This window comes from Sciurus carolinensis, chromosome 18, assembly GCF_902686445.1.
Source record: "Sciurus carolinensis chromosome 18, mSciCar1.2, whole genome shotgun sequence".
NCBI classification, from domain to species: Eukaryota; Metazoa; Chordata; class Mammalia; order Rodentia; family Sciuridae; genus Sciurus; species Sciurus carolinensis.
Window position 1 is genome coordinate 18940787 of NC_062230.1, and position 16290 is coordinate 18957076.

The 16290-nt window shown below is 47.8% G+C and overlaps 2 protein-coding genes and 1 pseudogene across 3 annotated transcripts; 1 reads left to right on the forward strand and 2 right to left on the reverse strand.

Annotated features, from left to right (window-relative positions):
* Nucleotides 1-1225: 1225 nt before the first annotated feature.
* Trim72 (tripartite motif containing 72) lies at nucleotides 1226-9529 on the reverse strand. Its single transcript, XM_047533100.1, has 7 exons — nucleotides 9327-9529; nucleotides 8326-8722; nucleotides 5629-5724; nucleotides 5308-5538; nucleotides 4684-4706; nucleotides 3883-4001; nucleotides 1226-2988 (listed from the first exon to the last, which is right to left on the reverse strand). The coding sequence occupies exons 2-7, from the start codon at nucleotides 8713-8715 to the stop codon at nucleotides 2414-2416; spliced, it is 1434 nt and encodes a 477-aa protein (XP_047389056.1). The 5' UTR covers nucleotides 8716-8722; nucleotides 9327-9529; the 3' UTR covers nucleotides 1226-2413.
* Nucleotides 6531-7572, forward strand: Pydc1 (pyrin domain containing 1). 2 transcript variants are annotated; one of them, XM_047533120.1, is made up of 3 exons: nucleotides 6531-6950; nucleotides 7160-7203; nucleotides 7285-7572. In XM_047533120.1, exon 1 carries the CDS (start codon nucleotides 6651-6653, stop codon nucleotides 6918-6920), a length of 270 nt encoding a protein of 89 aa, XP_047389076.1. In that variant the 5' UTR covers nucleotides 6531-6650; the 3' UTR covers nucleotides 6921-6950; nucleotides 7160-7203; nucleotides 7285-7572. The 2 variants fall into 2 exon arrangements, with proteins under 2 accessions (XP_047389076.1, XP_047389075.1); XM_047533119.1 differs by having other exon boundaries at nucleotides 6540-6916; nucleotides 7285-7562.
* A 798-nt stretch (nucleotides 9530-10327) lies between the features above and the next one.
* On the reverse strand, nucleotides 10328-11285 carry LOC124970063 (eukaryotic translation initiation factor 1-like; annotated as a pseudogene).
* Between the last annotated feature and the right edge of the window lie 5005 nt (nucleotides 11286-16290).

The window sequence follows — 16290 nt, forward strand, 5'->3', positions numbered from 1 at the left end:
TCTTTGTTCACATTTCATCTTCTTGAATCCCAAGGGAGACTGACTGGGTCAGACAGACACCACCCAAGAAGGAACACCTCAATCTGGCAGTGTTTCCCACAACCTCCATCTCTCATCCAGTCAGCCATGGCAGACATGGGCTCATTTCCATCAGTGCACACAGCTCAAGTCAAAGGGAACATAAATGACTGAGAGGTCAGACAATGACTAAATACAGCAGGGGACAAAGACAGGTTGGTCCCTGGAAGACACAGGATTTCTCAGATAAGTGGCTTCGGCTGCAGGAGTCCCCAGAATAGTCGAAAATGCTTCCACCTGACCATCCAATCTTCTCTCCTTCACTCAGGGTAGGACTTCATCAATCTGACGGCCCTCCCCATTTTCTCTCACACAGGCATCTGCCTTTATAAAGTCCTTGCTTATGTAATCTTAGTATCTCCTTCTCAAGTACCCATTTCCTGAGGAAGAGGCTATGGGCTCTTGGACACCAGCACCTCTCCTCAGCCACCCATGTAGAAAATTCAAAGCCATGGATGTACATTAGGAAGAAGGTACTTGGAAGATCGAATGAAGAGTACCTAACTCTGGATCCTTAGACGGTCAAGACAGGAAAATAAATTGTGGTGTTTGGAGTGTCCTGAGACATTCCTAGAAAGAGTTCCAAGATGTAGGGAGTGTGGGGACCCCAAGAGTTCTGTAGGGCCAGAGAATAGACATACATAGGACAGCAATACAAGGCAAGCTTGGAGAATGTCAGGGCATCTCAAAAGGCAACTCAAAGACTTGGGGCTTGATCCTGTAGGCAACAGGGAGTTGTTGAAAGTTTTGAGTAATTGAAACATCTAACCATATTTGGAGATTGTTGTGGGAATTGTTTGCTTATTTTTTAGTTTTGTTTTTGTTTTTATTTTCCTGTGCTGGGGATGGGGATGGAACGTCTGTGTTTTTAGAAGGATCATCTGAAGGCAAAGAGGGCAATTGGGAGTCTACTGTCTAACAATAGGTCATTTGTCTCTTCACATAGATTTAATTAGGAAGTTAGATTATAATAGTTTTTATTAATTGTGCTGGATTCTACAACCAAGTAATCCTTTTAACTTTATTGCTTTACTTTCTAACTTGAAAAAGCTTCTCAAATTAATCCTCCCATGTCTCCCAAAGCCAAGGCCTGCAGGCTTTCCACTGGGAGACACACTCAAGTGTATTCCCCCTGAGGTCTTTCTTACCCCAACCACAATCTCCTTTCACCTTCTTAGTCCCATAATCACCCCCCACCAAGAAAATTCCCATACCAGTACAGGAGCCAGGGGACCTCAGGCCCTTTCGTACAGCAGTAACAGCAGGTCCAGCCTGAGAGAGTGAATGATCAGGGTCATCACCTTTGCTTACGATAAAAGGTGAGAGCAGCCTCCAGTCCCACCTGCTCAAATCCCCAAAGGCTTCTTCCTCCAGCAAACTCACCTTGGGCATTACTGGTTATTCTAGAACCTAAGATATAAGCCTCCCAGATAAAACCAAAGGTGTGAACCAAGAAGTAATTAGTGAGAGGACAATTCTTGGAAGCCAGTGGGAACCTTTTATTTTCCACAAATAGCAGGGCCCAAAGCAGGTTTAACATCAGGTTCTTTCTCCTAGTGGGCAACCTGAGGAATTTCCTCAATGCCCAAGATATTTAATAAACACAGAGGCAAAGGGAAATAAATAACTTGAAGGTTAATTTATTTACCCACCACAGGCTCGGCAGTTTTTAAATTCTGTTGAATGGAGGAATATATTTTGGATTTATGCCTTGACTGATGACTGACTAAAGAGACTGGGTATGCTTCTAAGTGTGATTCCACTGTGACCCAACAGCATCAGGATCCCCCGTGAACTTGTTAAAAGTGATCATTTTTTGCTGCCTCAGACCTACTGCATCAGAAAATCAGCAATCTACGTTTTATCCATGCTTTGAAAAGCCATTTGAGGCAAGCACTAAGTGAGAGGCCTTCAGGTTTGGGGAGCCCTGTAAGTCCCAGGGCTTACAGGGGAGTGTGGTGTGAGGTATCCCTTCTAGAGACTTCTCAAGCTTCTCACCTCAATTTTCACCAAACCTAACCCCCTTTCCCTCTTTTCCCTCAAACTCAGCTTCTTCCTGGAACTCTGGGCCTCCTGGTCCCCAAATGCAGATTTCCTCACTGACCAGACTCTAGTCCCGATCACAAGGACACCCTAACCTGTCACCAGCTGTTCCCATTCATGCCAACCCCCACTCTTCTTAGAACTCTTGGAGACACCGCAGTATCCAGCCCCCTCTGCCCTATCTTCAGCCCTGGCAACCTGCCCCCCACCCAAATCCCTCCAGGCCTGACAAAGAAGACAAGGCCTCCTATGGTCAGGACCCCCTTGCCCCTCTCCCACCCAGCCAGGCGGCTCAGGCCTCCTCGCCATCAGGCCCCACGAGCAGCAGCGGCTGGGCGTTCTTGCCCTTGTCATGCCAGCACACGTCAAAGAAGGGATACACTGGCCCCGGCAGGCGCTCATGGAAGGCAAAGAGCAGCTCGAGCGCATCAGAATCGCTAGCATCATAGAAAGAGAGGACACCGTCGCGGAAGCTTAGATAGAGGCCAACCCGCGACGGCCGCCTCTCTGGGTTGCGCAGTGCACGTGGCTCCTTGGCCTCCACGTGCGCCTCCAGGATCTTGCCATCACGCAACCCTAGCAGCCAGAGGCCCTGTGAGGGCACCGCGTGCAGTCGGCCACGTCTGGTGGCATCCGCCGCCATCACGCCGAGAGCCCAGCGAGGCTTGTCGCCCACCTCCACCTCCCAGTAGTGTTCGCCCTCGGAGAGCAGCTGGTGCGTTACCACCGCCACGGCCTTGTCGAACTGGCGCGGGTCTTCGCCAGCTGGTGGCGCCTTCTGCTCGCAGCACTCCACGCGGCGGCCAGAGGGAGACACCACCAGACTGGGGTGCGCTGAGCTTGGGTCAAAAGTCAGCTCCTCTAGTGCTGCCAAACAGACAGTGATCAGGCCCCTGCCCCCTGCAGCCTCCTCTCTACCAGCTTAAGGCCAGCTTGTCTACTCTAATCTTCTCAATACCTCTAGAGGTGAGCCCCTCTCTTCTTTCTAGCTAGGGCCAAAAAAAAAAAAAAAACATACCTCTCTGAGCTTCAGTTTGCTCAGCTGTCAAATGAGGCCGTGATTACCTCTCTCCATGGTAGAGGGCAGGATTAAGTTGTTATAAGGCATACCACTGACCATCTGAGGTCCAGGGTCACAGAGCAGGTGATAAAGCAGTTTGCATTCAGTCGTGACCTATCACCTGGGCCATGGTTTTCTCTTGAATATGCTGGGGCACGGTCAATCCACCCCAAACCCCAGAGGCACTAAAGGCTGCACCAGGAATATAGGAATGTATGTACGTCCTGGAGCTCTGCAGCACCCAGAGGTGCTGGAGCTCATGGGAATGGAGGCTGAGTTCTTGGACCTCCTCAGCTATAGGCCATTAATGTCAGTGTCTCACCTAGGTCAGAGTCCTCAAGGTTCCAGGAATTCTGCAGATCCTCAGCCCTCAATTAGCAGGAATCATCAACTCCATACCCAGAGAGGGGAGGGACTGGCCAAGGATCACACAGGGAGTCAATGGTTCAAGCCCAGGCCCCAGCCTCCCATCTGCCACAGCAGCAAAACTCTTGAGATTAGCAGCATCCTTTCCTAGTCAGTAACCCACTGTCAACCCCATGCCCTCAAAGATCCTCCTCCAAGTACAAGTTACAGGGCTGCAGAGGTAAAAGGGCAATGGGTACCTTCCAAGCTGGGGTTGGCAGGCCTCTCTGTGTGGTTGGGGTCTCCTATCAACACTCCCACCCCATTACACAAACCCAGTTAGCCCCTCCCAGTACCTGGCATCAGACCCCGGAACATCTTCCTCCACACCTGGAATTTGAAGTCATCTGAGATCACAGGCAGTTGGATATCCAGACGTGCAGGTGGCGGTGACTCTGACAGGATCTTCTGCAGTCTGGGGGTAGAGAGGTGTGGGAGAGGTGACTGTGTACAAGAAAGCAAGAGAAAGTGCCCAAGGGCAGGAAGACAGGGACTGTGTGGGAGGGAGCTGGCAGGATCCCTCCAGGATCTCCCCACATCACACTCCTGCTTAAAACTCTTCCACTAGAGTTTCAGTTTGGTAATATGAAAAAATTCTGGAAATGGACGGAGGGAGTGGTTGCAGGATGTGAATTTATTTAATGTCACTGAACATAAAATGTGCACTTAAAATGGTCAATTTTTTGTTATATACATTGGACAAAAAAAAAAAAAAAAAAAAAAAAAAAAAAAAAAAAACCCTTCTGTTGAAATAAAGTCCAAGCTCCTAGTCTGCCATACTAGCAACCAGTCCTTGCACTTGCCGTTTCCTCTGTCCTCCTCCAGGAAGCCTCACTAGCCACACCTTCTCCCCAGCAGCATCAAGCACACAATGATGCCTCTGTCCCTGCCCATGTCTACCCTAAAGCACCAGTCTATAAAGTCCCCAAGGATAAGGACTAAGGACTAAGTCTGGTTCGTGTCTATGTTCAATACAAAGTGCAGGGACATGGCAGTGGGCTAAATAGGTTTGCAGATTCATTGTGAGTAGAGGGTAAGCCAGCTGGTGTCCCTAGATTAATGTAAGTCACAAAGGAGCAGAGCCAAGTCGATCTCACCTGCTGGTCACCAGGCAGTATTTCTGGAAAGAGAGAAAAAAAATAATGGAAGAAAAGCAAACAGGAAGGACTCTAGGGATTTCTGAGGCTGGGATGGACAAACAGGAATGCTGAACATAAAATCAGGAAGAATCATAAAAGATACCCAGGACTCAAGGCCATCCCCAGCTTTTTACCTTAATACAAATTAGAAAAATATACCCCCTCAACAAGAAACTTGAATTCGCCTGTTAGAAAATTGTGCTAATAAAAAACAAATATCTTTTTTATAAAAAAAGAAGAAAATTGTGCTAATAAGTATGCAAACTTATAATGTCTGTGATATGAATGGTGCCCGCTTAAAGAAAGTATACTTGGGCTGGGTAGCTCAGTTGGTAGAGTGCTTGCCTGTCAAGCACAGGCCCTGGGTTCCATCCCCCAGCACCACAAAAATTAAAATAAAATAAAAAAAAAGTATCCTTGTAAAGTGTCCAACCTAAACAACAGTCCTGAAGTCTTCCCCCCACACCACTGAATACATGACCCTGGCTTATCCCTGCCCCTCTCTGGGCCTCAAGGTCCCCATCTGACAATAGGATGAAGCCTGACCCAGGGGACTGGGATGGGAAGTCATTCAATGCTCACCATGAGGAATTCAGTCTGTGGCTTATCAGCTACCTCCTCCAGCACCTTCTCCATCTGCCGCAGCTGATCCAGGTAAGAGTTCAAACCTGCCAGCTCCCGCCGCAAAGCAACCCCTGCCTCACTCCGAACTCTTTCTGCCTCACGGTCTAAAGAACCCTCCAGTGCAGCCAGGAACACCCGCATCTTGCCCAGCTGCTCCCCAACAGCCCCCCGGAACTGACGCACTGTCTCCTGGGGGAAAGGGGAGAGAAGCAAAAGCATTTGGCTGGGGACTGCCAGCCTGGGTCACCAGCCCCAAGGTCTGCCATGCTAGCCCCTCACCTCCACCTCCATCAACTGATGCTCCAGGACAGATACGCTCTTCTCTTTGCGCATACAGGCCTCCTGCAGCTGCAGCTTCTGCTGTGGGAGTTGCTTCTGCAGGGCAGGCAGGGCAAAAGAAGTGATAGGGATGCTGCCCACCCCAAACCCACACCTTCCCCTAAACTCACCCTCTGTAGCTCACCTCAATGCCAGCTCCCCTTCCAGCCACCTTCTAAGCCCCAAGCCATTTGCCTTCAGGCCCTGATCCGTAGATTTTGTTAACTCCTCTCTGGCCTTACCTTCCCTGATTCCATCCCATCAGCAGTCAGCCCCCACCCCAGGACTTTGCCAGAATCATAAACACAAATGCTGTTTGGACTCGCCTCCCACCCCACCCCCTGCAGACAGGCAAGTTCAGCACTTGGCATACAACTGGCTTCCAGGTGAATGAAGGGTATGTGAAAGAAGAAATATAATCTCTCCCTATTCCTGACTTCACCCTTATTTAAAAGCAAAACATCAGCCTGACCACCAGACAGCCACACTGCACATCCTGGGCTCTGGGAGTAGGCAATTTAACAAACATGTCCCCTGCATGGACCAAGTAAACACAGCTGGAGGCTACCCAAGTTCTGTTACTTTGTGAAATGAGAGTATAGGGAAACTCCTAATTACTCCTCCTGAAGCCACTTCTTGTTGGAAGGTGCACCGTCCTGGAATCACTACTCATGCTATACCGCCTTCATGGCTTCCAACCTCGATTTTTTCCTCTGCAGAATAGGAGCAGTCATGCCCACCTCAACAAATTGGCACCTCCTATTCCCTCAGGGGAAACCTGGGGGCCCATTAGGTGTTTACTGAGGAGTCCCCGCCCAGCAGGAGTCACAAGGTTGGACCAAGGGTTCCTCCTGAGCCCGCTGCCAGTTCAGTCTCCTCCCTAGCACGTCCTCTCCGCGTCGTCCCCGCCCGGTGCGGGATAAAACAAGTCTGGAGGCTCAAGGCACCAGCTTCCGGAAGTTCAGAGGTTGCAGGGCCGAACCATGGGGAAGAAACGCGACGCCATCCTGGAGGCACTGGAGAACCTGACCACGGATGAGCTCAAGAAGTTCAAGCTGAAACTGGGGTCGGTGCGGCTGCGCGAGGGCTGTCGGAACATCCCGCGGGGGGCGCTAGGGCCGCTCGATGCGGTGGACCTCACTGACAAGCTGGTGGTATTCTACTGCGAGGACTATGCTGCAGAACTCACCGCAGACATACTGCTGGACATGGGCATGCAGGAAGAAGCGACCAGGCTTCAGGGTGTTGCGTGAGTTCCCAGCGCTGGGGATTCCATTCATGCAGTGAGTTTGGAAAGAGACCCACCTCTCTTGCTCCAGGAGGCAGGTTCCGCCCCCAGAGTCTTCCTGTCCCCCTCCTTCCGTTTCCTTCTTGAGGCTCCCTTCGGACCTCCGTCCAGCTTGTCTGGTTTAGCCCTGAGCCCATGGCAGAGCCTGGCAAATTGGGTCCCCGGATGTCTTCGAGGTTCATGGGTTTTGTTCTATCTTCACAGATAAAAGATGGGCGAGTTTGGGAGTTCTGAAGTCATCAGCAGAGGTGAGAGCTGTGAGGCTATGCCCCTAGGGAAGTCTAGGGGCCTACAATACCAGTCTGAGGACGGTTGTCTATCCCCTCTAGGAGACTGGGGGATAAGAAGAGGAGCAACAAAATGCTGATGAAGCCCCCACCCCACCCCAGCCCACGCATACACAACAGTCATACACATGGCAGCTTCAACTCAGCAGGGATCAATCCAGGATCCCTCTGTGCCTCCAGACTCCCTCCCCTGTCCCTGCACCTGTTTATAACCCAATAAATACTTCAAGACCTTCCTGGACCCTTTGGACATAAACCCGCCAATAGCTACATGTATGTGATTTGTCATTTGTATAATATGTACAAGCGAATGTGTGCCAGCATTTCCATTCACCAATGTCTGAGTATCTTTCCTGGGTGTCCATGGGGTTTGCAAAACTTGGGGCGCACACAACTGTGTGTGAGCTGTCGAGGCATTAAGGATTTCCAGCTGCACCAGAAAAGCAATCAGGACTACCCTGGGCCTGGATGCCACCCTGGGCCTGTGCACCAAAGTGCAGGCCTAGGCTTGCCTTGCTCTTCCTGCCTTCCTTTCACTTACGCCCCACGTGATGACATCAGGTGGATGAGTTTGGCAGCTTAAGTGTGTAGGGTGCATGGGCCTCGGCCAAGCAACTGTGCACTACAGGAGAGCCTGTCTCTGGTCTCCTGCCCATGCCTCCAATTCCATGTCTCTAGTCTTATGGGATCCCACACCACGCTTATGGGCCAACCTGACACGACCACCCCGTCACCACGTGGGCTGCCAGGCTTGGCCTCACAGTTCAGCAGACTCCGCCCCCACAACTCGAGGCTACTCCTGGGACTGCCACTGGGAAATCTAGTTTTGAGCAGCGCTGTTCCAGCCCTCCCCAACGTGGTTCTTCCAGGCTTCCCCCTTTGCCAGGCACCGCCTTTAATGCTCAGACCCGCTCACCCTGCCGCCTCACCCCATCTGCTTCCCCTAGCAATTCTAGGTGCCCGCGGGCCTCTGAAGTCAAAATTAAAGTCAATGCAGCGACTTCCTGATCTGTCAGGCCCCACGCTATCCAACAACGCTATCCAACAATACCATCCCACCCCAAATCCTGCAGGATCCAGCACCTTAAGGCGCGCATGGGCCTCCGCCGCGGGTAGCAGGCGGTGGCCACGGTGCGAACCGAGAGAGGCACAAACGCCGCACACCAGCGCTCGGTCCTGCTCGCAGTAGATGCTCAGAGGATCTAGGTGTTCCTCGCAGTGACCCTGTGGCACCTGCGCCAGACCCTCCACCAGGCGAGACAGCTGCAGGTTGGTGCTGAGAGCCTGCGGCCGCGTGGGTGCCTGACAACAAGGGCAAGGCACCGTGCCATCCGCTGCTGGCTCCCCTGCCACTCGGCCCAGGCAGGCGCGGCAGAAACTGTGGCCACACTCGGCGGTTACAGGAGCATCGAACAGCTGCAGGCACAGCGGGCAGGACAGCTCCTGGTGCAGGAGACCGGGTGCAGCCGACATGGGGAGCCTGGGAGGAGAAAGGGTTCGTCAGGGAGGCCCAAGGACCTGGGCTCAGTCCCAGTCTGTGTCTGTGGTCCCAGAGAAAGAAGTTGCAGCCTAAAATGTCCTCACATCCCATACTGGAAAGGAATCTGGTTTGGGCCAAGGGGAAGGGGAACTCAGTCTCAGTTAGAAAGGCAGCTTCAAATGTTTCCCCATCAAAAAAAATCTGTACCAATTAGAATAAATTTTAAAAATTAAGAAAAAAAATATAGCCACCATCCATATATGTATGTCAAAATACACTCTACAGTCATGTATATCTAAAAAGTATAAATTAAAATATATTAAAAAAAATATACACACACACACACACACATATATATTATATATATGTAAAATCTGCCATTGGCACCCTTGTCAACCCCAGTTCCTAAATACAAAAGCAGGTTCCAAACATCATCTTGCCTACTGTCCTTGCCCATCCCAGGCCCAGGCATGAGCCTCTAACCCAGGCCTGGCCAACCCCCAGCCCCAAATCCTCTAGAACTCCACCCTAGCCCTTCTTTCAATCACTTCTCTTAGATCCACAGCCCATGCCTCCCCCATGTCTCCAGGCCCACAGGACTCACAGGTCTGGTTGGAGATCTTAGGACAAAAGAGACTTCCAGGAGGACCAGTCAGGTCAGGCCTACCGTAGGAGGGTCAGATACACAAGGGGCAGACTCAGAGCAAGGACATGGATCTTACAGAGTTAGCTGGCTGTGGACACCACGGATGATGGGCACACAGTGAAAAGAAGACAGACTCTCCCAGATTAAGCCATGGCCCAGGACTAAATTTAGCTGTCCTGCCCATCCCCTCCCATCACTTCTGGAAACTGTTCTAAAAGTGAGGACTGAGTAGTCAGCAGGCAGGCATCTCATGTCAGTCAGGGCCACCTGTCCTGGCTCATCTACTGTCCTCTCCCCAGCCCAGCCTGGAGCCAGAGCTCAGAACCAGTGAGGAGACGGAGCTTCCTACACCACAGAAAAGCCAGAAAACTGGGAGAGGTCTCCTATTCCCCACTCTACCTCTGCACCTTCTGTCCTTGTAAGCCCCTTCCCAGCTTGTCACCCACTCATTTCTCAAGTTTACAGCTCATCAGTTCACAATGACATTATTATCCTGCAGGAAGGTTTGAAATTCTCAAAGAGTTTCTTCTTCTGAGTTAAGGGGAAGGGATTTCTTCCTTAGGGCCCAGTATAAGTGCTGAAGCAAAGTGGGCTCCCCTAAACACTTGGAGAGTGAAAGCTACACAGTTGAATAGACTGAATTCAGAGCCTGCTGCCCACAACTCAATTCTTCCCTCGGTGCCTCAGGCCTTCCTGTATGCTTATCTTTCAAATTTCAGTTTAAATTTCGCTCAGAATAAAAACCAAAGTCCTTCTGTGGCCTACAAAGCTCTTCCCCATTTGACCCCATTCATTATTCTGACCTGTTTCTCAACTCTCCCTCTCCCTTATTCCTCAGGGACTTTGCACTTGCAGTCCCCTCTGATTGGAAGACTCTCAAACCCAGATAAAGACTCCCTCTTTTTCTATCTCAGATCTGTACCCAATATCACTTTTTATTTCTTTTTTTTTTCTTTTATGGCTCTTTTCAGTTTATTGCATGAAGGAGTTATACTAGTCCAAGTTAAAAGCGGACCCCAAATGGTTACATTATACAAGCTGTGAGGTTTTTAAACTTGTGACAAGGGACAGAAGGGAAATTCTACTCATTGCAAGGAAATCCTCACTTAAGCTTCAGTGAGCCAAAAGCACTTAAAACCCATGAACTGTGGGTTTAAGCTGATCGTCCTTAGCCAATCCAATCTCTACCAGGAACTGGTATATGTTCTTGTGCTGGTCACCCTGTAGCTGAATTACTTCTTCATATTCTGGATGCTCAATTACAATACCATTGCAGGCAAATTTCTTCTTAAATGCCTTCACTAGTTACTTTTTATCATAATCATCAGCGATCCCTTGGACAGTGGTAAGGGTCTTCCTGCCGTTTCTCTGTTGAATTCTTATATGGATATAATCCTCAGTGCCAGCAGGAAGCAGGTATCACCCTTACTTGCATCAGCAAAGGGGTCGAAAGAGTGGAGATTCTGGATAGCGTACATACGATACGATTCCTTTTCCTCGGTGGAAACGGTCTGTGGGAGGCGGCTGCGGGAAAAGGCGGGCGGGTGGGGGGACGGAGCTTCGGGAAGCAAGGGGGCTCTACGGGGAGGCTGCTGAGTCCTCGGTGGCTCAGTGACTGGGCCAATATCACTTTTTCCATGAGACTTTTCCTTTTTTTTTTTTTTTTTTTGATACATCTCACTAGCTCAAACTCAGGAGCCTCCTGCCTCAACATCCCAAGTAGCTTGAACTATAGGACATAGTACCATACTACCACAACCAGCAACTCCCTGATTTTAGTCTTCCTTTGTCCCCAAATCTGCTGCTTATTTTCTCCATAGTTTGTATCTCCACTTCACATGCAACATATTTTACTTGTTGGTTTATTGTCTGTCCTCTCCTACCAGAACACAAATTTTGTTCAGTGCTTGACTCCAGTTTAGAATGTGTCCCAGTGGGTACTCAATGAATGAATAAACATAGACTCAGTCCCTCTCATTTGGCCTCAGTCTCAGCTTTGCTCAGCCTTTACCCAGTTTTGCTCATTCCTACCTTGAACTCTCTCTGTCCCTCTTGGACTTGACTCCAAGTTTGGGAGCTCATTTCTTTTTGCATGTTCCATGCTGACAGTACAAGCTTAAAAAATAGCTACACCTGACTTCTTGGCACTTGAGGACTGAACCTAGACACATTGCTCAGGCTATAACCATTTGGTCCTCTCAAAAAGGGAAAAGCTTTATTCTTTTGCATCAAGAGCAATTGCCTCGGGCTGGATTGTGGCTCAGTGGTAGAGCACTTGCCTGGCATGTGTGAGGCACTAAATTTGATTCTTAGCACTGCATATAAATAAATAAATATCCATTGATAACTAAAAAAAAATTTAAAGAGCAATTACCTATACAAATGACTATAAATCTAATTCTCCTTGCATGTGAAATCTCAGGAAGGCAGTATTCTTTACTGGGACATTGAGAAATACAGGGAAGTCTTATTTCTCCACTCTTTTTATCTCTAATTCTCTGATTTCTTCTGCCATTTCTGACAGCTCAGACATGGCCTTGGGTAATTAACAAGGTGTGGGGATTGTGGTGTATTTAGAGATGATCTCTCAAACTATAAGTCACTTCACTGAGTCTCAAAGTCCACCATTCAGAATTTAGATTTCATTTGAAATTTCCATCATTTCCAAGTTAGGGCTGAACTAGTCACTTGACCACCTCATCCATAAGAGTGGGTATCCAAGACAGGGGGGTGATGGTCAACTCAATCCTTCTCTGCAGTCAGATCAGATCTGGCCTCTAACTCATAAAAGGTACATTGTCTGTCTTAGGCAGGTGGGAAGACAAAAATGGTGCAATAAACTCTTTCTAGGGGAAAAAGGGAGGCACTACTAGTGTTGCTAACCATATACAAGGTCCCTGGAGCCCACAGAGCTCAGAGGGGACAGATTTCAGTTTGGCCTGAGGGAGAGTTTCCCTGCAGCTGGAGCAAAAAGGGCTGTGACAGATGAGAGTTGCTTGTTATTGGATATATGCAGAGAGGCCAGAAATCCCTCAATGTAGCTAAAAAAGCAGGTCCCAATACTAACATCATAAGCTCATGCTTAGTGTTCCTGAAGAAAAATACCTGTGGCTCTCAGCTTCAGCATCTTCAGCATAAGGATAAGGAGACCATTTCTATAGGATTGTTTTGAGGATTAAACTGGACAATGTACCAAATAAATAGTATGCTGGCATCCAAGGGTTTCAGAAGCGATGATTACCACTACTAAGTTCAAATCCTTACTCTGCTATTTCCTTGTTGCATGACCTTGATTGAATCACTTAACCTGATTTTCTTATCAGTAAAATGGGGATCAGGTAAGGATTATTATCAAGAGTATTGGGTTATTATAAAGATTTGACAAATTATTATAAAGCTTTTAGAACAGTGCCAGACCCATATAAAATGCTCAATAAATGTGGAATGTTGATAATTGTAACAATTGTTATGACTAATGGCTCCTGTAAGGTCAATAATATCAGCCCCAGATCACAAATTGGTTCAGAGACTTTGTGTTCGTCTGGTCCAGGTAACTCACAAATTCTTAACTGTTTTAAGCTTTATAACCCTATCACTGTTTCTTTTATAGCAAAGCCATGAGAGAGAGAGAGAGAGAGAGAGAGAAAGTAACTTGCCTCATGTCCTGGCAATTTGTAGTACTTCTGGTCCCAGAAGGAACAGTCTCACTCCAGCAATTCAAGAGATACTTTGTTGAGGGGGGGTGACACGCCCAACACATTTTACCTCCACCAACCATTCTGGCTGTTGTCCAGGGGAACAAGGGTAAGCCTGAGTGAGACCTGGAGGTTCCTGCCTACCTAAGGTCAAAGCTCAGAGGCCTGAGCACTTCTCATCCAGAAAAGGAGACGGCAGAGCAGGTAGAGGGGGGAGTGTTAAAGGAGAAGGGTATACTGTGGCTTCCCAGAAAGTCAAAGTCTCCCATTCTTACTTTCCTTGCTGAAAACCATGGTGGCAGTCTTCAGAAACCAGCAGGCTTTGCCTTGACCTCCCTGGAGGACCTGGGCAAGTCACTGCCCTTCTCAGAGCACTAGTTTCCCTATGGGTTGGTGAGGTGAACACATCATTGACATGGCCCGAGAGAGAGGGAACTTGACTTTCCTAAGTCATACAGCTAGGCGACAGAGAATCCGGGATTCAAATCTGAGTGGGTATGACATCCCTTGACTCCCTGCTGTTCCCATTATTCCATATTTTCTGAATGTTTTTTAAGCTCTAGAGCATTTTAAAAAGTTATATTATTATTGTAACATCTGCCCTTCTAATGGTGTTTCTGGACACCATTATGTCTGAAGGAGACATATTTCCTATATACATAAGCTCTGCAAGCAATTAGTTTTTTTGTTTGTTTGCAGTGCTGCAGATTGAACCCAGGGACTTGTGCATTCGAGGCAAGCACTCTACCAACTGAGCTATATCCCCAGCCCAAGCAATCAGTTTTTGAGAGCAGGGAATGGGACTTTGGGACTGTTGGTTGTAATATGGTACTAGGAGATAGAAGGACATGAGTTTAGTCATTTCATCACTTACTAGCAGGGTAGTCTGCCAAAATAATTTCTGAAAACCTGTTTTCCCCGCAGTAAGGTGGGAATAAACATACATACCTCATGGGATTAAGAATTAAATGAGGGGCTACAGATGTGGCTCAGTGGTAAAGCACTTGCCTACAACGTGTGAGGCACTGGATTCAATTCTCAGCACCACATAAAAAAAATGAACAAAGGTATTTAAAAATGGAAACCATTTTTTAAAAGAATTAAATGAGATCATACATGTCAAGTGCTTAGCACAGTACCTGTGAAATAGCAAAAGACATGGAAATTTAAAAAGACAGTAATTACAGTAAATTTAAAAAGACTGTAATTACAGTATTTAGTAGACCCTTCCGAAAAAAGGGATTCTTCATAAACTTTCTGAGTTCATAATCAGCAGTATGCTCATTAGAACCTGCCCAACACGTCACTTGTACTCATTGAGCTCCACTTGAAAATTGCAATAGTAATGAGGCTTCAAACTCTGAATCACTGCATTTCCCCAGTTCCTTGTTTCTTACCTCCCTGTGACATCTAACCAAAGTGCTAACACTCTGAGGATGTCAGGGAAACAATCGTAGCCAGGAGTTTAAGGGGCTCAGTCTGAATGTATATGTGAGTAGGATGAGACTGGTTGGATGCCACATGGGCTCAAAAGGAATGATCCTGGATAGTGATACCCAGACACAAGTGAAAGGGGCACAGTGTCACCCCACCATAACCCACATGCTCACCTCCCTTACCACCAGGAAGCTGGGGATGAGGAGACCACTGATTGTTCTAAGCATCACACACACACTCCCTCACATATTCCCCTCAGTGCATGTTCCTGCAGCCCCAAAGTTTAAGTTGAACACATCACACTGGTTTTACTGGAAACAAAGCCACCCCATCCAAACACAGGGTCAAGAGATGTAGTCAGAAGACAACAGCTTTAGTCAAGTGCAGTGGCCCACACCTGTAATCCCAGCAGCTCGGGAAACTGAGGCAAGAGTCTTGCAAGTTCAAAGTCAGACTCAGCAATTTATCAACACTGTCTGAAAATTAAAAATACAAAGGGCTGCAAATACAGCTCAGTGGTAAAGTGCCCTTAGGTTCAATCCCTGTACAGAAAGAGAGCGGGTGGGGCAAGAGAAAGGGAGGGAGGGAAGGAAAGGAAAGAGAAAAGAAATGCATGTGAAGGATCACATCCTGAAGAGCAGGAATGACGTTTTCTTAGAAAAGGTGATCACTGATGAATGTCATAGGAACTCACCAAGTAAACAAGGAGGGAAGAGGTCAAGCATGGAGTAAGTGCTACATGTGGCCCAGAGGCCAGCAAGTGGAGGTGAACAACCTGAAAAGGTTAGCAAGGACCTCTGAAGGACAATGCAAGAAGCTTGGCCCCAATTCTGAGAGCCCTGGGGAACAGGAGGGACAGGATCGTACATGGATTAGAAAGACATATCCTCTGGCTACAGGATATAAAAAGAGTTGGAGATTCTAGGACAAGGACCAGTGAGGAATCACAGTAATGAACTGCCATGGGCCAAGGAACACTGGCCCTTACACCACAAGTGCCACTCATGGTAAGAATAGCTTACGCCAGCCTGTGTGGGACATGCTACAAGGATAGGAAGCAGGATCCTGCCACCCTGCTTGAAGTTCTTGACTATAATGTGCTCCAGAAACTACAGCCTCATTCATTCATTCGGCCAATCTTTACTGAGAATCTACTATGTACCAAATACTTTCTTAATGCAGGGGATCCTGCAACAAGCAAGACAGATCCTGAACTTGTATTGAATCTCAAACAAGATAGAATTGAAAATAAGAACTTTTCAAAGAACTAAACTTTTCTCCCCAATTTCTATGAAAGGAAAAGAGAAGGACCATCAACACCTTTTGCTAATTCCCATCTCTTACTAACCCTCCAAAAACAAGACTGATGCCCAGCAGTGGCACACATAGGAGGCTGAGGCTGGAAGATCACAAATTCAAGACCCAATTTGGCAAGATCCTGTTTCAATACAAAAATTTTTTGGTACTAGGGATTGAACCCAAGGGTGCTTTAGCCCTGAAGTACATCCCCAGTCCTTTTTATATTTTGTTTTATTTACATTTATTTTACTATTTTTATTTTTGATACCAGGGATTGAACCCAGGGGCACTTAACCACTGAATCACATCCCCAGCCCTATTTATTTATTTATTTATTTATTTATTTATTTATTTATTTATTTTTGTGGTGCTGGGGAGTGAACCCAGGTCCTTGTACACACAAGGCAAGCACTCTACTAACTGAGCTATATCTCCAGCCTCCCTTTTTTATTGTTTATTCAAGATAAAGTCTAAGTTGCTGAGTCTGGCTT

Excerpts from the sequence above, each read along its gene's own strand:
- Pydc1 (XM_047533120.1), top strand. The coding sequence starts at position 6,651 with ATGGGGAAGAAACGCGACGCCATCCTGGAGGCACTGGAGAACCTGACC.
- Trim72 (XM_047533100.1), bottom strand. The coding sequence starts at position 8,715 with ATGTCGGCTGCACCCGGTCTCCTGCACCAGGAGCTGTCCTGCCCGCTG. Across the intron at positions 5,725-8,325 it reads AGGCCCATGCGCGCCTTAAG|AAGCAACTCCCACAGCAGAA; the intron begins GTGCTGGATCCT and ends CCTGCCCTGCAG. Across the intron at positions 4,707-5,307 it reads CACAGACTGAATTCCTCATG|AAATACTGCCTGGTGACCAG; the intron begins GTGAGCATTGAA and ends CTCTCTTTCCAG.